This window comes from Puma concolor, chromosome C1 (genome assembly GCF_028749965.1).
Source record: "Puma concolor isolate L17-30 chromosome C1, mPumCon1.1.hap2, whole genome shotgun sequence".
NCBI lineage: Eukaryota > Metazoa > Chordata > Mammalia > Carnivora > Felidae > Puma > Puma concolor.
Window position 1 is genome coordinate 111,988,548 of NC_141674.1, and position 21,694 is coordinate 112,010,241.

General features: G+C 41.6%; 1 protein-coding gene and 1 pseudogene across 8 annotated transcripts in view; one reads left to right on the top strand and one right to left on the bottom strand.

The window, feature by feature from the left end:
• Nucleotides 1-15,577, top strand: part of IWS1 (interacts with SUPT6H, CTD assembly factor 1) — a 50,763-nt gene extending 35,186 nt beyond the window's left edge. For 3 of the 8 annotated variants that reach the window (XM_086718321.1, XM_086718319.1, XM_025912345.2), the window contains exons 13-14: nt 568-679; nt 5,284-6,246. In XM_086718321.1, coding sequence (XP_086574447.1) covers nt 568-679; nt 5,284-5,415 — 244 coding nt within the window. In that variant the 3' untranslated portion in view covers nt 5,416-6,246. Of the gene's footprint in view, nt 1-567; nt 680-1,156; nt 1,315-4,876; nt 4,932-5,283; nt 6,247-12,787; nt 12,929-13,780 lie in introns of those variants that run through there. The other 5 variants (XR_015255144.1, XR_015255145.1, XM_086718320.1 and 2 more) reach the window with 5 other exon arrangements.
• Nucleotides 9,147-9,648, bottom strand: LOC112865520 (small ribosomal subunit protein eS12 pseudogene; annotated as a pseudogene).
• Nucleotides 15,578-21,694: the final 6,117 nt, after the last annotated feature.

A 21,694-nucleotide genomic window follows, 5' to 3' on the forward strand; every position in this document is an offset into this window, starting at 1 on the left:
AGCCACCCAGGTGCCCCAGTTGTGTTCTTGTAGCATAGTTTTGCATGTTGTTATCATTGGGAGAGACACTAGATCCTTCTGTATTATTTCTTAAACCACATGTAAACCTATAATTATTTCAACTTTTAAAGACAAGAAACAAAAATTACTATATTGCATATACAAAACCATGTAAACTGCTTTATAGGCATACTCCATCTTGAGGGATCATTTTGGCTGTTTGAGTTTTCACGTGACAAGTGAACCTTGAGGAGCTCCACTGGACTAGAGAATTGGAATTTAGGGTTCTGGTGTGGGAAGCAACCTTGGAAAGGAGTGAGGCTTGACTGTGAAGCTGAGGAGAGGCTAGAAGGAATCCTGAAAATGCAGAGGAATTCAGCTTTGGGAGGAAAGTGGAAGAATTCTTAGAGTAAATGTGAGTGATAGCGAGGCCAGCTTAAGACAGCAAAGAGGGCACTTTGGGTGACCTGGGGAGGCAGAGAGGTTTGAGGCACCTGTGCAGTTAAATCAGCTGGGCCCAGCTGTGGGGGGTGCTGCATGACAGCATGCTCTTCTTCCTGTCCTCAGAGCTCTCAGACCTGGAGATCCTGGATTCTGTGCCCGTGCGAGGGTCCCCATGCCCTCAAACAAGGACTACGTTGTCAGACCTAAGTGGAATGTGGAAATGGAGTCATCCAGGGTAAGCAAGCAGGGAAATGGCAACCTGGATCTCAAGTGCACGTTACTGTTTTGTCTTTTTACTCCGTGTGTAATAACTCTTAACAGCTCTTAGGTTTATCTCATTTAAAGAGAGCTGTTTTCTGGCCTCTTAGCTAGCCAGATCATTCATTGCTTGTGAGCTTTACTTCAGACTTAAAGCAACATTGTCCAGCCAGGAAGTTTCTTCTCATTAATCCCTTTGTTTCAACTGAATCTTGAAGCCTAGAGTGTTTTCATGCAGTCATTTTTTTAGAGCCATGAGAAACAACTCCCCTGCTTCTGCAGTCTTCCCCCCCCCCCCCCCCCCCCCGCCCTTTCTCTTCAGCTGTTTTAAGTAATTCTGTTGTGAAATATTTAGGGCAGATACTTCCTCTGTCATCATTGTAAATACTACTCCGTGATCTACATTGCTCTTCAGTAATCTCTTTTTATTCTCCATTCAAACCACTCTTTCTAGCCTGGTATTCTTAAAAAGGGCCTAAGCCGATTGGAAAAGCATAAGAGGCGATTTGCAGAACAGAAACGACTCAGCAAAGTGCACCGTGCTGTCAAGTTCAGCATTGAAGGCAACAGGATGCCCCTGTAGTCCTGGCCCTACCAGAGTGTATCCGGGAGGTATCCCCAAGGAAGCATGCTCTGTGCATGGGCTTGAATTGTCAGCAGCTAGAGTGAAAACAAGTGTGCGTGTGCTTTCTTAACCAGAAAAGGCCTGGCCCACTTTTAGTTACTGAAGTAATGAACTTAACAAACACTTTGTGACTTTCAAGTCCTACTGAATGTTTAGAAATGGATATGGAAGTCCCTTCCTTTATTGGTACCCCAGGAATTCATATATAATTAAGTCCCTGATGAGCATTTGGTCTTCCTCTTACCCATTTTTATTGAAAATGCTTTTTTAGGGTCCAGGATCATAGCGGTCTGCATTACAGGCATGTGAATGTGAATGTAGCTTCTTAGTGGAAGGGAGGTGGCTTTTTCCCACATTGTCTGTGTGCATTTGAGGGCCCAGTGCATAAAGCCTTGCACTGAACACTTAGGAGATAAATTTGATTGATGGTCAGAAATGAAAGAGTTGGGACCGTTCCTGCAGCCAGACTCACTCCCTGCTGTGCTCTGAGGTTAACAGCAGTGCCTTGTGGCAGGGTGCTCTGAAGAGTCTGAGTGTGTTGCCTTCTTGTGACTTCTCTGGGACCCCTGCTTGGGCAGCTCTTTTCACGGACTACACTCACCTCTGTGCGCGTTCGTTTTTGCCGTTCAGCTGCAATCAAAACAAAGCACACCCTTTCTTTCTTACTGAGAATAGCTGGAAGATAGAAGAGCGCTACTGCTTCAGAGCCAAGAACTTTTTCGTAACTTCCCTCCCCTTTTTTGTACTTTTACCCATAAAAACGTCCCCTGACCTCCCTTCTCTCCCTCAGCCACCCCTCTTTCTTTTACCTGGTTTTCACTGTCTTTCCCTCTTTCTATCCCTCTCCCTGGTAGTTTTTCCTCCCCAATATACTTACTTTTGAGAATTGAGAACCACAATCTGGCAAAGAAATTATAATACAGAGTCTCAGTGGCCACTCTTCTTTGGAAGCCTGTCGGTGTTTTGAAGGGCATGTGCCCTCCTCTCCCAGTATGTGACGGAGAGGCAGGAAGAGAGAAGTGACCAGCAGGAGGAGAGGGAAACTTAAGCTGAATTCCTTTCCTTCATCCCACACCCCCCAGGTCATAATGTGCCAGTATTTACCTAGGCCTGAGTCTGGCTGATAGAGTTCTGTCAGATCCAGAAAGCTGCATGACAGCATGACGGCATGATCCAGAAAGCTGGTGGTTTCATGTTACATTTTAGGATGTTGTCCTTAAACCACCTGATACCGTTTCCCCAGTTCAGGATGAATCCTTACAGATTCACTCAGGGCTTTCACGAACCACAGAGACACAAAGAGTACTATTAGAAAACGTATTTTCCAAGAAGAAAATTGGAGTGAGTAAATGGCTTTCAAATGAAATGCTCGTTGTTTTAAATGTCATTTTTATCTTTGAAATTACATAAGTGAATATAAAAGACTATAGAATAACCCATCCCCAAAACCCTGCTCTTCCTTAGAGTCCCCACTATTAACAGTTTGATGTGTTAAATGTATTTCCAGTAATGTTTCAAAGTTGGTTTTTTTCTGGTTGTAATTATAGAAAAATTTGAGATTAGAAAGGGAAATTGCCCACAATTCAAAAGCAGTTTGATACCATTTTTGCCCTTTTTTTCTATTGATACTTTCATATAATTACAATTATTCTGTATATAATTTTGGTCACTTCTCCTCGTTAAACCACCTTATAGTTTTATCACTTATAATGGATGCCTAATAGCCTATCATGTGAATATATAATTTGTTTATTTATTCCTCTGTGGTTTCTGATTTTTCACTCCTAAATAATGCAGCAACCTATACTACATTGTATGTTTATATGTTAATTTATTCCATGGAGTGCTTTTAAGATAACACTAAAATGACAAAAAGCAATGTATGTTTTTTATAACCTTTTAAATGCAGAAAGCACAAATAAAATTACTGTCAGTTGTAATTCCACCACACCTTAATATTAACATTTTGGGTTATTTCCTTTTTGTCCTCTTTATATTGTACATAAACATTGCTGGTTTTGTGCTTTGGTATTTTTGTTTTCAAATTTTATGCAAAATTGTTATTTTATACTTTGTTGGATTTGTGTTTTACTTAACACGGTAAACATTCATTTGAGTAAACATTCTTCAGTGACTTAATATTGTGTCCAAATACAGTCGTACCATAATTTTTTAAAGCAAACCTATCTTGCTGATCTTTTAAGCTGCTTTTGGTTTTTCTCTGATAAAACAGTGCAGCATACACTTTTACTGTCCTAAGGAAGTGGTACAGAGTTGAATCAGGAGAGAGATCACTGAATTTGGCATGTTAGGTACTATATCCTGTGTGTTTCCAGGCTTGGGGAAACTAGGCATCTGCCAGCCACAAGTCTTAAAAGTTACAGGACTAGGTAGGAGTGGATTCGTGTCACCTGGGTATGCCCCATTTGAGGAGGCTAGAGGGCTCAGATTGTCAGGGTCCTGGGAGACAGTATTGGCTGGTGTGTACAGCTGCTGGGAGTTGAGTAATTGGTGCAGATCTGAGCAGGTAAGGCTTCTGATGTGGACTAACTACTAAGAATCAGGGCACATTGTCTGAAAGGAGGTCACATATCTAGGACCGTCTAGGAAATCTGGGGATTTGATAGCGTGAGAGAAGCGTAGTTGTTTCTCATCTGGTAATGAATATTTATGCTAACTCAGAGTCCTAGTGCCAAGTGTTAAATTGATATAAAATAATATTTGGATGTGGGATTGTTTCAGAAAATCTAGGGTGGATGATCTACATGGCTCCTGTTCAAGACTGACAGGAGCTCCTATGTGAGGTACACACTGAGTCTAGAGGTGGAGTGAGATTTGGGGGGCTCCCCAGCTCAAAGGAACATCCCCACACTGGCCCCACCCCCAGAGTGTCTTCTGGGCCCTCCCTTCTTTTAGCAGTCTCAGAATTGAGCTGCACAGATGATTCAGTAGTAAACATCTGGGGAGAAGAATTAGAAAAACTCCTCTATAAACCACTCAACATTCTTAAAGATCAGAATTGTCAGTAACACTAGTCAACAAGAAGAATTGGCTCTGATCTTTGATAGAAGTGGCAGACCTTCTCAGCATTTCTAACAGTATCGATTTCTGGAGACTGCATCTCTTCAAGACGCGTAGTTGTTTCAAATTATGAAAAAAATAACCAAAACCAAATCTTAAAACTAAGAGGCTAGCAGGAACAGATGCAAGAAGTGGTAAGCCCCTTGGATCCAAGGCTTAATTTACTTTTCTTCTTGTATCCAGTATACTTATCATAAATCTGATCCGTCCCAAAGTAGTGGTAATGATGGTAACAGCTGATACTTATTTTGAGCACTGACTGTGTGCTAGTATTTGACAGTATTACCTCATTTACCTCTCCTGGCGGTCCCGGAAGTACAGACCAGGGGCCAGATTTGCCCAGGGCTACAGAACCTGCTGAGGCCAAGCAGAGATTCACTTCAAGTCTGAAACAAGAGCTCCACCGCCTGACGGGTTCGCTTTACTCATCCTCTAACCTCGTTCATCAGGCTTCATGCTTTTTCTCAGGTGACTTTCCTTGCCTCAGAAGATCAGTCATTCTTCATGCCGGCACTGTTTGAAGGTGAATATGACAAGCTGTCAGCTCCATGCTGACCTTTGAAAGGGAAAAGCATACAGTCAGAATCTAATTTGATGGAATTGCAGGGGGGATCATAGTTTAAATCGTCCCTCTTCCATCTAGATATCTATGGACTGAGGCAAAATTTTAAAATAAGGCACAGTTCGTTACTCTTCATTGAGAGAGTTTAACGTGTACATTGCTAACGCTTGCTCTATTCCTGAGGTCACCAAAGCAGATTATGATTATTCCAGAGATAAGAGCCCTTTTTAACTTTCAGACAAACGGAGGTGAAAGGCAAAACTGGATTTGTGTGTTTCAATAATTTGCTCTTTAATTTTTACCCCACTCTTAGTTTCAGGGGACCTCCAAGAAGGGTATCAGTCGACTGGATAAACAGATGAGAAAGTTCACAGATATCAGGAAAAAAAGCAGATCTGCACACGCAGTGAAAATCAGCATCGAGGGCAATAAAATGCCATTGTGACCTTGCCTGGGATGTGTCCCCATCTCTAAGAAATGCGCAATGGACTCTTTGGAGAAAGAAGAGGATATTTTAAATTTTTTTTTTTTTAGTGTTTCTGTAAATGCTTCTGCTTGTATCAAATGTCATAGGACTTGCATTTCTCTCACTTGTATTTAAAACTGTTCGTTGTGTACTTTGTACAGAAGACTACTACTCATACTTCTATAAACTTTACACAATAAAGTTCCATTCTGGTTTTGGGGGGCTGTCTCTTCATTGTCTTAGAGGATCCATTCTCGGGGGGGGTGAAAATTGGTTTTTGGTGAGGGAAAAAAGTCTTAAATATTACAGTGGTTTGTAAACTGTCCGTGTTCAGCCTACCTGACTGTGGCATAATAAGGAATTTAAGGAATTTGTCTGGTCTCTATCTTGGGTTCCTAACAAGGAGCTTCTAAACCGTGTGGGTGGTAGGAATGTCTTTGTGACGCTAATGAGGTGGCTCATGGTAGGCCCCTAGATAGCTTTAGGGTGGGGGCTGTTACCAGAAAGATCCACCATGTAATTTGAGGGTTGAGACTTTGGGCAGGCCTGATGCATGATTGGCGTGAGGGGATTGAGTCCAGTCACGTGCCCAATGATGTCATCGATCATGCCTGCGTAGTGAAACCCCAGTTAAGAACTCTTGACCCGGAAGCTCACTGGGGCTTCCTGATGGGTGAGCACACTGAGCTGAGATGGTGATGTGCCTTCATTCCACAAGGAGAGTGTGTGGAAGCTGTCTCCTCCCAGAACTTGCCCTGTGTGTCTTCATTTCGTTGGTCTTCCTTTGTAATAAAAATGATCATAAACATAGTGCTTTCCTGAGTTCTGGTGGTCATTTTAGCAAATTTTTGAACCTGAGGGGTTCATGGAAACCCCCAGATTTGTAACCAGTTAGTTAAAAGTGGGCATGGACCCACTTGCTGCTGGCATCCAAAATGGGGGCAGTATTGTGGAAGACTGAGCCCTTAAACCTTGGGGAGTGCAGTGCTAACTCCCAAGTGGTTAGCGTCAGAATTGAATCGCAGTACCCTAGTTGGGGTTGAAAGGAAATACCAACAAAATCTTGTTTCTTACTGTTTGTCTTGTTAGGGAAACTTTAATTACTTGATTTTAATTTACATAGATGTTTTCTCCTGGGAAGGGTGCTATAATGAAAAACAGGGTGAGAAATACCGCCGTTAGAGGAAATGTGGATATAACTGAAAATTACTGTGCCAGTTACTGATGGCAGTTGGGCAGTTGGGATAGATAATTATAGTTTGTGGCTGTATTTTGTTTTTGTGATACTTTGAACTTACTTTAGTAGTCTCTAGATTTAATTATGAAGAATCTTTAATTAGTCAAAATGACTAAACCCAAGAACCAGTAATTCTTTTTTATTTTTTACATTTTATTTATTTTTGAGAGAGAGACAGAGCACAAGTGGGGGAGAGGCAGAGAGAGAGGGAGACACGGAATCCGAAGCAGGCTCCAGGCTCTGAGCTATCAGCACAGGGCCTGACGTGGGCTCGAACTCCCAAACCCTGAGATCGTGACCTGAGCTGAAGTTGGACGCTTAACCGACTGAGCCACCCAGGCGCCCCACCAGTAATTCATTTTAATTGTAGAAATTCTACTCATACAAATTGGAATAGGGTTTCTGACAACCTGGATTTTCAAAAAAACATGAAAACCTCACCATAAAAGCTTTTGAACAGACAAAATAACATGCAGTGTATGCATTTTACTCAGAAGAATCTCTCAGAATCTCTGCATTTGCTTTCAACAAGCTTAGAAGCACAGATGGAATAGTGAGCTATAAAAGGCAGGTACGTAAAGATATTACTAGGTGCTTGCTAACCACTAGATGGAAACAATTGCTTTCTACACTACCCATTTGCTTCATATAAATGGCCTCAAAAAAACTTTTGAGAGCAAAAAAAAAAAGCTCAGCCACCTACTGAAGCCCATGTTGATGACCCTGGTCATTAAAAATTCTAAACAAGAAAGGTAAGAGTCATACTTTCTAAAAAAAAAGATTTAAAGTTTACCAATATAGCATTTTGCCATTTGATGGGGCTCCAGTTACCTGATGGTTTCTTCCATGTAGGGTAAAACTGTTGGTGCCAGGCGTAAAGTGACAATCATGCCTGAGGAATTCAAAATGATGCGGAATTTGTCTTATATGGAAGAAGATTGTTTCTGTATAAATGAGCCTTGGTCAATGGGTTATTTTAGAAATTGCCAAACCTGGCCTAACAGTGGCTTTTTTTTTTTAATGTTGGAAATATTTCCAGCTAACCATTATGTGGCAAGATTGGCAAAATAAACTCCCAGTATGCCCTTCACCTATATTTAACCAATTGTGAACATTTGTAACATTAATTTATACATATGAGTAACTTGCTGACAGCTTGCTTCTTGCTTCCCAAATAGTTAAGCATATTTCTCTCCACAGGACCTTGAGTTTGTCCCAGTGTTTGGTGGTGGTAACTTTGACCATTTGAATGGAGTGAAACAATCATTTTGTTTCCAGTTAAAAGAATTGTTGACTAATTATAATTATTCTAAGTTAATTGTAAATATGTAAAATACACATAAAATCTGACATCTTAAAGGACCATCTTAAGTGTACAGTTAGTGACATTGTTCACTCTTGTTTGCAATAACCACTTCCTTTCATCTCCAGAAATCTTTTCATGTTAATAAAGTGAAACTACCCATTGAATAGTAACTCCACATTCTCTCCCTTAACCACCCCCCCCCCCCCCGCCCAGCACTGGCAATCACTGTTCTACTTTGTCTATGATTTTGACTATGACTCTTATATAAATGGAATCATACATTATTTATCTTTTTTGACTGGTGTATTCACTTAGCACAATGTTCTCAAGGTTCATTCATGTTGAAATGTATCAGCATTTTCTTCCATTTTAAGGCTGAATAATAAATACTCTTGTATGTAGATACCATGGTTAGCTTATCCATTCATCATCTGTTCATGGACATTTGGGTTGCTTTTACCTTTTGTTAATAATGCTGCCATGAACATGGGTGTGCAAATATTTCTTTGAGACTCTGCTTTCAATTCTTTGAAGGAATTCTACCCAGTGGTAGAATTGTTGGATCTTACGGTAATTCTAATCTTAAGGAACTGCCATTATGTTTTCCATAATGGCTGCACCATTTTACATTCCTACCAATAGTGCAAAGGATTCCAATTTGTCCACCACCACACCAACACTTATTTTTGGGGTGTGTGTGTGTGTGTGTTTTAATAGTAGCCATCCTAATGGGTGTGAGGTGGTACGTCATTGTGTTTTTGATTTGTATTCTGATGATTAGTGATATTGAACATCTTATTTTAGTGCTTTTGATACCTTCTTTGGAGAACTACTTATTCAAATATTTTGCCCATTTTTTAAATAAGCTGTTGAGTTGTTGGAATTCCTTATATATTGTGGATAATAACTCCTTATCAGATAAATAATTTGCAAATATTTTCCCCATTTCATTCTTTATTCTCTTTTTTTAATTTTATTTTTTTTCAATATATGAAGTTTATTGTCAAATTGGTTTCCATACAACACCCAATGCTCATCCCAAAAGGTGCCCTCCTCAATACCCATCACCCACCCACCCCCTCCCACCCCCCATCAATCATTCTTTATTCTCATTGAATGGCCTTGGTTCCCTTGTCAAAAGTCATTTCTGGGCTCAATTCCGTCAGGCTATGTCTGCCTTTGTGCCAGAGTGACACTTTTTTGTGGCGTTTTTTGCAACAAGAACCAAGTTTTGGTTTTTTTCTCACATTTGAAGTACCCCTTGGTGACATCCTTGGCCTGCAACTGTTTGCCATAGTCCTTAAGCACCGCAGAACAGCAACCAACCGCTTAATGGGGTTTTCCCTCTGTCAGTTTTACAGAGGCCTACCCATTCCCCTAATTTCTTATAACCTTAATTAGGTTGATTTTGGTGTTCAGCACAAAGGGCCTCCACCAACTTGACACACATAGGCTCATCACAGTTGGATATAAGCACACAAAGGTGGGTTTGGCCCTTGTCTCAGGCTTTGGCAGCTTCACGAATTCCACATGCTAGGCCATCATGGATGAGGGTGGTCTTCAGCACCTCTTGTAAAACAGTGTTAACCTCCATTACACTTCCAGCAGCAATGACTTCCTCAGTCATGGAGGTGGGTTATGGGTGGAGCCCAATTTTGAGTGCACCCAATCCTCTGCCTCCACATGACTGAGGGAAAGAGAGCATGGCACTGTTGTGATTACTATAGGTTTGTAGCAAATCCTAAAGTGTGAGTCTTCTAAATTTGTTCTTCAAGATTGTTTTGACTATTTGGGGTCCCTTGAGATTTCATATGAAACTTAGGATGGATTATTCTATTTCTTCGATAAACGTCATTGGGGTGTTCATAGAGACTGCACTGATTCCATAGATCACTTTGGGTAGTGCTGGACGTTTTAACAATATTAAGTCTTCCAGTCTATGAACACAGGATCTGTATATTCTCTTTCATTTCTTTGAGCAACATTTTGTAGTTTTCAGTGTGTAGGGATGTGTTTATAGACATTTTCTTTGTAGTTATGGTAATTACATATAACATACTAAGCTACAAATATTTTTAAACTGTAATTTCAATCACATGCAAAAGCTACTTTATAGTCTAGCCCTTTTTATGTTACTGAAATCATAAATCACATTTATATATATTGTGTACCCACTAACAGACTTCTAGTTATTTTTTATGCTTTTATATTTTAAATCCTGTAAAAGAAGTTATGATAATTATAAAACTAAGTTTTATATTTATCCGTGTAATTAGCTCTACTGGAAAGATTTACATTTTTGTATGGCTTCGAATTACTTACTAGTATCCTTTCAATTTGGGGGACCACCTTAAGCATTTCTTGTGGAGCTTGTCTATTGGTAGTGAATTTCCACAGCGCTTGTTTGTCTGGGAATGTGTTAATTTCTCCCTCATTTTGGAAGGATAGTTTTTGCCAGATACAGAATTCTCGGTTGATGGGGGTTTTTTCTTGCAGCATTTTATCATCCGACTGCCTTCTGGCCTGCCAAGATTGTGCCCTGGGAGCCAGAGAGGGACCCCTTTACTAGTAAAATGCTCTGCAATTTTGTTTTGTTTTGTTTTGTTTTGTTTTGGAGGGGATTAGATTAACCATTGTTTCCAAATTGACTTCTCACCCACCTGCATACTACTCTTCCTCTTAGAGATTGTCAGGCCAGGCTCCATATGGTCTCTGTTATGATCTTCCCCTCCTGCCGTAGAGGTAGCCGCTTTCCCATCTCATGCACTGTGGAACACGTACGTGTAGTGTGGAGTTAAGTGAGGTCGGTTTCCTGTATATAAAAGGATTGCTGAGATGTTCGAGAAGTCCTGAGAGGTGGAATTGCCCAGTGTAGACATGGGCTAGAAATGTTACAAAAATGCATGTGTCTCAAGTTGGCTGATTTTGGTATGTTGAGCTACAGATAGGTATTTCATATGTTCATTGGTTTTTTTAAAGAAAGTGGTGGGCTGTATCACAGTATTACTAGTATGCCTCATTTTAAGCAAGCTGAGTACATAAATGTAAAGATTTGACCAAAACTTGGAGATGACCGTTTGTAAAAGGATTTACTATATATAAGATTTTTAAAAAACATTCTTGCTGCCTCAAAGCAGGATTTGAATTAAAAGAAGGATATGAAGGAACAACTAGGGAAAACACCACTCACTCTGGGGGAGGAGGGTTTGGATCTGTGCTCCCCAGGACTAGCTCAGTTCTTACAAAGACCTGTGCCTGAAGGTTCTTTCCATGACGGATGCACGGAGGGAGGCTCAAAGCTTATCAGGCCCTAGGGCAGCGAGTCATTCCTTAGGTTTATTTGACTAGAGAGCAATGAGTGAGGCTTTAAATAAAACTTCATAAATGTTTTATGATGACATGTTAAAAAGTGGATTGAAAGTAAAGGAACATGGAGTTTGGTCTCCAATATGTGAGGATCTCCGTGGGTGAGGGAAATCAGTGCTCACGGTTTGAGAGTCAGGAGAGAAAAGGAGAGAGGTTTATTTGATTGCCCGCCCTTTGAGTTTTGAGAAGAAGTGATTTCTTTGTAATTCTCTCGTTTCTTGTATGTTTTGAACAAGAAGTTACTTTTTTTGGCTAGAGATAGCAGAGAAATAGAGTTCTTCAGACCAGTTCTGTGTGAGACCAGCATAGGTGAGGGAAGCACTGGTCTCTCGAAGAACTTACCTGTGGATGACCAGTGTAGTTACGGACAGCCATTCCAAGCTGACCTCTTTTGAAACCCATGTCAGGGGGAAGGAGGACCAAGTCAAAGAGGCCATGGGGTCCCAGGGGACAAGAACCATGTCCATATTGTTGTCACCATTCGGTGTGTTGAGCTGAACTAATATATGGCACTTCACATTTTGACATCAATGGTACTTAATTCTTTGAGATGATATTGTCCCTATTTTACAGATGAATAAAATGGTGTTCTGGCCAGCTTCCCTTTATTCATATGCACCCAGCTGTTCTCTGTCTGCATCACACTTTCTTGCCCTGTCTCCTCAAATATCCACCAACCTTGCTCCCTCACTTCCTTTGATCTCTGTTAAAATGTCATCTTACTGATGACACCTTGCCTAACTTTTCTTATAGGAGAAAGCACCTGCCCCTCGCTTTATTTTCCCGGGAGCGCTTTGCACCATCCAACTTACTATATATTGACTTGTTTGTTGTTGAGTATATCCTCCTCCTTAGAGTGGGAGCTCCATGAGGGCAGGAACTCCATCCGTTCTATTTACTGATGTATCCCCAGCAACCAGAACAAAGTCTGTCATGAAGTACACAGTAAATTTGGCTAATGAATAGTCCCTACTTCCTCTTTTCTTCATTCGTTAACCAATTCATTCAACAAACACTGAGCCCTATAGGTGCCAGATTCTCTCAATAGCAGAGGACCAAAGATGAACCAGCTAGCTTCTGCCCTTAATTAGGTCACAATGTGAGGAGGGACCCAGGAAAGCAAACTTAATTATAAATGCATTATGGTGGGTTTACTGGGGGCACAACTAGAAGAGATCAAGAAAAACTTCATGCAGGAGATGGTGTGGAGTTGACTTCTGAGGGGCAAGGATGATTATGATGGATAACATTTATTGAGTGCTTACTGTGTGCCATGCCTCTCCACTAAACAATTTGAGTAATATCATTTAAGGCTGTTAACAGTTTTATGACATAAATGCTGATATGACCTTTATATTAGGGATGCAGAAAGAGGCTCAGGACGAAGGTCATAGAGCTAGTAGTTGGAGCTGAGGTTCAAATCTGGCTTTTTCTGGTTCCAGATCTCAGGCTTTAACTACGTGCTGGGCAGACAAGCAAGGAAGACATCGTGAGCAGAAGAAGCAATGTATCACAAGGATTGGAACCCCCCCAGGTGTATCCAGGAAATTACAATGATTCCAGGAAATGTGAGACAAGATGAGGTAGGAGTGTGCCACAGTTTGAAGGTGGATTTATAGGCCACAGGTTTTCTTACCTGGGCCTCCTGATTCCTTTCTCTTTCCTCCTTCCGGAGTAACTTGCTCTTGCTACTGTATTAGTCTTCTGAATATGCTGTGATCTGAAGGATGAATTGCATGGTTGAAGCAGGGGATCGACCATGTGGTCATAGTAGTGCTGATGGGAGACGGAGTCTCTGAGTTGGATAGTAACTGAGAACAAAGGGGACACAACAGATTGAAACATCTTTGGAGAGAGAACTGTTAGAACTTGTTCTGTTTGGCCATTAGAGTTGGAGAAGGAAGAGGCTAAGCCTGGATGGATAGGAGGGTAGGGAACCATTAATGAGGACAGAGCGTAGATGGGCAAGCCCAACGGGAGTGGCGAAAATGGCGAGTGAGGGTGATCTGAAGTTCCTGGGGCTCCCTGAGCAAGGAGATGCACAATGCCAGTCTGGATGTACGTGGCTGGTGCTCTGAGTGGAGTGGAGTCACAAAGCTGGCAGACATCAGCTACTGGGTATTTCTTTAAGTGCCAAGAAAGAGAGGCAGGAGACTTGGAGTGGGACCTTTGGGAACACCAGCCATGAATGCTAGGCATTGTCTCAGTACTTGACATCTTTGGGTGGGTATCTACATTGTTTTCAGATCCTCTCTTATGAAATCATCAGACACATGTCTAAACCATTCAGGAAAGCTTTTGAAATTTTCTTGGCTTAAAAAAAAAAGTGTCTGAGAGCATGGAGTCTCCATACAGCATTTTTTTCTATAGATGTCTGAGCAAGATGGCAGGTTAGAAGCCCCTTCAGTCAACCTAGCTGTTTTTTTTTTTTCTAGTGGCTTCCACAACCCCACCTGGATTCACAGCCACAGTGAGCTCTCTTATCCATCAAATGTGACTGGAAGCTTGATATGGACCCATTTCAGCCCAGCCGTGCCTGCAGCTCACAGCACTCGCTAAGTGTCCAGGTGAATCTGGCTAGGTCTCCTGACCATCACCCCTGCGGGAGGTCTTCCTTCTCTTCAGAGTGGTAGCTAGCACAAAACACCTTGGCCAAGTGCCCATGTGCACACAGGAGGACCCAGGGGAGAGGGCCAAGGTCAGACGGAGAGCCCAGCCACTCACTATCTTTGTTCTCCCCTCCTTGGTCAGCAGTGTCCCAGGTTCTGGTTGGGAAGGCAGAGGGGAAGAATGACTTTGCCTCAGACCACCTCCCAGCTCAGGCAGTGTAGGGCCGTGCGTTATTGAGGTGGGACTCTTCATGGTGGTTTTCTTGTCATTCAGGAATTGTCATTCATCTGCTCATTCAGGAATTTGTTGAGATCACTTTCAGTGGAGGAACGGGAACAAGGATGGATGTGCCAAGAAAGGGTGCTTTGGGGTCATATGACCCCAAGTCCTATTCCCCTTCTGCCACCTGTGGGCTATGTGGTCTAGGGCAAAAGTCACTTTAGCTCACTAAGCTTTGGTTTCCTCCTCCTGAGGGCATCGATGCCCACTGCACAGAGAGGTCATAGGGGCGCAAGTGCTCAGAAGGATGCCCAGCACACAGTAGGTAGCTTAATAGGTAGGGCTACCTCATTGTGATTTTTCAGTTTCCTCTGTGTTTCGGTCTCACTGCTTAATTTAACATTGGATTTGGTGATATGTGGCTTCACATTTCCTTTACCTCAGCTAGCAGCTGAGGATTACGTGCTCAGGCTCTGGAGTTTGCCCAGACCTAGTCTCAAATCCTGGCTCCGCCAGCACACTCACTGTTTGACTTCACCTGAGTAACTCTACCGATTGGTCCCTGTGGGGATGATGGTGGCACACCCCACCCCCTTGTAGAGAGGTTGTTAGAAGGAAATAGGATCGTGCATGGGCATTGCTTGGTACATGGGAAATGCTCAAGTATCGGTGTTCATCTTGTGAATATTGCCACCCTGAGAAGGCACATTCTTATTCCAAAATTGGGCACTTGCCATTGTTCAAACTATTCAACAAATCTTGACATTAGCTTCTGAGTCTTTTGAATGCCCATAATGGTAAGAAACTTTCAAGAAAGAGCAGGTTTGGGGGAAGACTGAGAAGGTATTCACAGGCAAATCTGCTGATTGACATGGCTGGTGAATTAAGATAATTATCTTTCCAGTCAAAAACATTGTGTTTCTTGTAACCCATGCAAATGCATGCACAAGAGGCCTTCCAGCAGTGTGGGCAGAGGCCTCCAGAGGCGCGACTTGGTTCATTACCACTCACTCGTTACTGTTATTTTTTAATTGGAAAGTGAAACCTGCCCATGCTTAAAAAAGAAACATCTCAAAGAATAAAAGTGAAAAAATCTCCCTACCACACAGAGGAAGTCTACAGTTTCCAACTCTCCTCAAGGAGAGTGGAATGTGGCTATATATGGTCCCTTTCAAAACAGCAAATGGGGGCCCAGCAGGCACACTGTTCTGCACCTTTTTCTTCCCTCTCATGAAGCTCTCCTGAGGGTATGGCTTTCAAGGACTTCCCTCTACAGAGAGGCACAGACTATTGAAGAAATGCCCAGGGAAGGCCTTTGGGACTCCCCAGATTCTTAAACACTGTGGTGGCCGGTAACTGGCCCTGCTCCTCGCTCTGATGTGCCTATTTGTCAGCTCTCTCACTTTAAATCATTTTCCATTCACTTCCTTAGCCAGCGCTAATAGTTGGACTTCTGGAGGGAGAGGAAAGGTGGGGCAGGGATGGTCTTTCACCCATGGCCATCTGGTTGTTATGAATTGAACTGTGTTCCGGGAATGCAAGCTGGTACAGCCACTCTGGAAAACAGTATGATGTTCCTCAAAAAACTAATAATAGAACTACCCTACGACCCAGCAATTGCACTACTAGGCATTTATCCATGGGATACAGGTGTGCTGTTTCGAAGGGACACATGCACCCCCATGTTTATAACAGCACTATCAACAATAGTCAAAGTATGGAAAGAGCCCAAATGTCCATCGATGGATGAATGGATAAAGAAGATGTGGTATATACATACAATGGAGTATTACTTGGCAGTCAAAAAGAATGAAATCTTGCCATTTGCAACTACGTGGATGGAACTGGAGGGCATTATGCTGAGTGAAATTAGAGAAAGACAAAAATCATATGACTTCACTCATATGAGGACTTTGATGAACATAAGGGAAGGGAAACAAATAATATAAAAACAGGGAGGAGGACAAAACAGAAGACACTCATAAATATGGAGAACAAACTGAGGGTTACGGGAGGGGTTGTAGGAGGGGGGGTGGGCTAAATGGGTAAGGGGCACTAAGGAATCTACTCCTGAAATCATTGTTGCACTATATGCTAACTAATTTGGATGTAAACTTTAAAAACATAAAATATAAAATTAAAAAAAAAATGAACTGTGTTCCCTCCAAATTCATACATTGAAGTTCTAACCCCCAGGACTCCACAATGTGACCTTTTTTGGAAATAAGGGTTATTGCTGGTGTAATTAGTTAAGATTAGGTCATACTAAAGTAGGGTGGGTCCTTATTTTAGTGGGACTGGTGTCCTCACAAAAAGGGGAAATTGGGAAACAGATGCACACACAGGGAGAACACCCTGTGAAGATGAAGACAAAAATGAGGGTGACACCAAAGTTGCCAGCAAAGCATCAGGAAGTAGGAGTGAAGCACGAACAGAACCAGCCCTGCTGACCCCTTGATCTTGGATTTCCAGCCTCCAGAACGGTGAGACGATAAATGTCTGTTGTTTAAGCCGCCCAGTTCATGTACTTTGTTAGGGCAGCCTTCGCTGACTAACAAATACCCTGGGGAGAGACAGGCTGCCAGCCCTGAAACCTCCCATGTCAGAAAAGGAGAACCAACATGTTCCTCGCCTTCAGTATTTGCTGGCCCCCATCTATGCAGTCGTCCATAGCTTTCCATTTTCCACTGGAGACCTGAGCCATAATAACAAGCACTATAAACTGAAGGCAAGACTTAAAACTAGAAGCTTTGGCCACCCCAAAATTTGCCTCCTGAAGTCTCTAGACCAAATGAACAGGTCCATGCTTACCCATGGGCTTTTAGTGCCAGCAGCTCCCAGACTCAACCTACAGGTGTTTGCCCCTAGAGAGGCAACATGGGTAGCATACTGGGTACTCACCAGAACGGAAGCCCACGCTGGAGCAGAACCAGATACTTATGCGGGGAGATTCTTGTTATGTTCTGGACAGTGGAAAAAATCTTCCTGTAAAGTTAAAGCTGCAACTTTATTAAGATGGAAATGCTACTACGGGATCAAACTTAACCTGGCCCTATGGGGTGTCGTGACTCCATGAGGACATGGCCACATACCCTGCCACTAGATTAACATGCCAAAGTCCCCAGCGATGTCTCATCCCTTGCTCAATGGGGATAAGAGGTAGGGCAGCCCCACTCACAAAACGAGAAAGTCAATGGTCTCTTTACCAATGGAGTGAGCACAGGGCATAAAAAGGCCAAACAGTGGGCAATCTCAGCCTATGGCCCATATTCAGACACTCCGAATTCTGTATGGGGGAGAGACCAAAGCATCCAATGGGCCGAGCCGAGTGCAATACTTCTAGCCATAGCATATGCCCTTGACAAACATTTTCCTAAGATTTCTATTTTTACCAACTCCTGGTTGGGAACTAAAAGGCTAACTATTTGATCAGGACTTCAGCAAAATGTGGGATGAGAACCTGACATGAACCAGCTCTGTGACTGTCCTGAGCCTGTGCCCACTTATCATCTAGCATTTAGCTACCACCATCTGGACAGAAAGGCACTGTCATCTGCCACTCAAGTACTTTGCTCCACGAAAGACACTGAGGACAAGTCTGGATCTGTAACTGACACCCATCAGATGGAACTCTTACTGCCAGAGTGGGCAACACCATTTGGACAATACCCAGAAGACCGTCAGATTCCTCTACTGCTGGGTGCAGATGACCCCTGACTTTAACCCCTACTGTATTGCTGTGTACTTTCCTTACCTAAGTTCCTGGCAAGGACAGGTATATATCAACACATAGTCCTAGATGACTTATTGGCTGCTGAGGGGAGTGAGGTCTGCATATTTAGCACATCTTGCTACGTGTTTTAAAGATAGCCAGAGGCATGCATCAAAGAGGCCATAATAACACTATGGACTAAACAAATGGAACAAGTCAAAATCTCCTTTTCTGACCTTATTCTCCTTACAGACTAGCTGCAAACAGGCTTTGAAATTCTAGTTTTTACTCTCACAGGATTCTGGGGCTTTAAAATCTTTATTATGGGCTCCAAACTCAGGCATTATGAATTAACATACAACTAAAATTATAAAGCAACATGGGTCTGAGGGATGGATTGTTATATTATGAGCCAAAGATAACCTCTTGTATATTGGCCTTACGTTTTTAGCTTATTCATAGTGGCCTAGGACCTGTTAGCTCAAAAGCCTGCTGATGGAAAACTCAAATTTTACACATACAGTAGTTTTAAAAATAGCTCAGACAAGCAGATTTTTTAGCCATTTGCAGTCTGTCTGCTTTGCATACCCCAGGAAAGTACACCTAACATCTGCTAGCCATAGATAAAATAAACCCAGTAGCTATAAAAGACTCCACACTGGTGCTGCCCTTCAGAGCTTCATGTCCCAGAGGCTCTCAGTGTTGTGACTGAGTGACATCCTCTAGACACACAAGCTTGCTCCCTGCTCTCCCTCCCCTTCTGGATGGACAGTTTCATGCTCTGAGGGATTTCCTTCATCATGCCGACCTGGCCAGATGTCATCCAAATAAAGCTCATTGTGTGCTACTGCCACCTAGTGGTCATATCGTTTTCTGTGATCAACCCCCAAATGCCTAGGCATTTATACATTTATCAACCAGTTTTGAGTTTTATTATTTTTCTCTATTGTTTTTCTGTTTTCTATTTAGTTTCTGCTCTAATATTTATTATTTCCTTTATTCTTCTTAATTTCTATTTCATTTGCCCTTCTTTATCTAGTTTTCTCAGGTGAAACAGCAATCGTAGATTTGAGATCTTTCTTCTTTTCCATCTATTTATTGGATGGAAACCTCTGTGGTATTTAGTGTTATAAATTTCCCTCTAAACACTGCTTCCGACGCATTCCACAAATTTGGTATATTTTTTTTCCATTTTCATTCAAGTCTAAATACTTTCTCTTTTCCCTTTGAATTCATTTTTTTTAACTCACATATTATTTAGAACTGTGTTATTTAGTTTTCAATATTTGGGAATTTTATACATTTCTGTCATTGACTTATAATGCCATTGTAGTCAGAGAACACACTTTGTATGAGATGAATAACTTTACAATTTTTAGCTGCTTTGTGGCCATGGAATAGGGTCTATTATGGTGTTTTTTTCTTTTTTTAATGTTTATTTATTTTGATGGAGAGAAAGAGAGAGTACATGAAAGCAGGGGAAGAAGCAGAGAGAGAGAGAGAGAGGAGAGGGAGAGAATCCAAGCAGGCTCTATGCTGACAGCTGACAATGTGGAGCTTGATCTTAACCAACTGTGAGGTCATGACCTGAGCCAAAATCAAGAGTCAGACACTTAACCAACTGGGCCACCCAGGCACCCCTATTATGGTAAGTATTTTGTGTGCACTTGAATACAATGTGTATTTTGCTGAATTTAGAAGAGTATTCCACAAATCAATTAGGTCAATTCATAGTATTGTAGTATTCTAGTTTTGTATATCTGCTGATTTTTATTCTGTCAAATATTGAGAAAGGGTATTGAAATCTGACTGTAATTATGGATGTGTTTATTACTCCTTTCAGTTCTATAAATGTTTGTTTCATATATTTTGAAGCTCTATTACTAGGTGAATTTATGTCCAGGATTATTATGTCCTCTTGAGAAATTGGCTTTTCTCTTTATCATTATGAAGTGGTTCTTTTTATTCCTGGTTATATTCTTTGCTTTGAAAACTACTTGTTCTGGGGGCGCCAGGGTGGCTCAGTCGGTTAAGCGGCCGACTTCAGCTCATGTCATGATCTCGCGGTCTGTGAGTTCGAGCCCGCGTCGGGCTCTGTGCTGACAGCTCGGAGCCTGGAGCCTGTTTCAGATTCTGTGTCTCCCTCTCTCTGACCCTCCCCCATTCATGCTCTGTCTCTCTCTGCCTCAAAAATAAATAAAACATTTAAAAAAAAACAAAAAAACTACTTGTTCTGTTATTAATATAGCCACCTGGAGTGTCTGGTGGCTAACTTGAGAATGAATGAATGAATGAATAAATAAACAAACAAATAAATAAATAAATAAAGTAGGCTTCTTGTAGGCAATTTGAGCCTTTTTTTTTTATCCAATCTGACAATCTCTGTCTTTTTAATTTGAATATTTAGACCTTCATGTTTAATGTGATGCTTGATATGACTAGATTTAAATCTATATTGCTATTTATTTATTATGTAACTGTTTATCTCATCTGTTATTTTTCCTCTTTGAGGGGAGCTTGTTGTAGATTAATTAAATATATTTTTGTAATTCCATTTTTTAAAATGTTTATTCATTTTTGAGAGAGAGCATGAGCAGGGGAGGGGCAGAGAGAGCAGGGGACAGAGGATCCGAAGCAGACTCTGGGCTGACAGCAGCGAGCCTGATGTGGGGTTCAAGCTCACAAACTGTAAGATCCTGACCTGAGACCAAGTGAGACACTCAACCAAGCCACCCAGGTGCCCCTTGTAATTCCATTTTATCCCCTTTGTTGATTTATCAGCCATAACCTTTTTAAGGCACTTCTTTACGCTTTAAAGTATATATCCTTAATTTGTGACAGTCTGCTGATGCATGGCACTCTAACCATATACTTCTATTTCTCTTCCCTCAGCCTTTGTGCTATTGTTGTCATATATTTTATTTTTACGTGTTCTTAAGTCCATATATCAGTTTAGTAAGATTGCCATAACAAAGTACTACAAACTGAGTGGCTTAAACCACAGAAATGTATCATTTCACAGTTCTGGAGGCTAGAAGTCAAGATGAAAGTGTGGACAGGGCCATACTCCTTCTGAAGGCGCTAGGGAAGGATCTGGTCCAGGCCTCTCTCCCAGCTTTCAGTAGTACCTTCACTCTGGCGTGTCTTCTCCCTGTATGTGTGCCTTTGTCTAAATTTCCCCTTTTTATAGGGATGCCAGTTATATTGGATTAAAGACCCACCCTAGGGATTAGGGACCCACTCCATCCAGTAAGACCTCATCCTAACTTAACTAATTGCATCTGCAATGATCTTATTTCCAGATAAGGTTAGATTTGGAGGTATTAGGGGTTAGCACTTCAAGATATGAGTTTGAGGAATGTAATTCTCAACCCATAACAGCACACAATATATTATTATTATACTGCCTTAAATAACTCATTATCTTTTTTAAAATATTTATTTTTAGAGAGGGGGCCGGCAGAGAGAGAGGGAGAAGATCCCAAGCAAGCTCTGTGCTCTCAGCACAGAGCCCGACGTGGGGCTCAGTCCCAGGAACCATGAGATCATGATCTAAGCTGCAATCAAGAGTTGGACACTTAACCAAATGAGCCACCAGGCACCTCTCATTATCTTCTAAAGAAACTTAAAAATAAGAAATAAAATCTTTTATACTCACAAGTGTCAACACTTCATTTCTTTAATTGACAAATACTCTGTTAAATGGGTATATCACGTTTTATTTATTCAAGAGTGTATGGATATTTTGGTTGTTTCCACTGTTTGGCTATTATGAATAATATTGTTATGAACATTTGTATACAGGTTT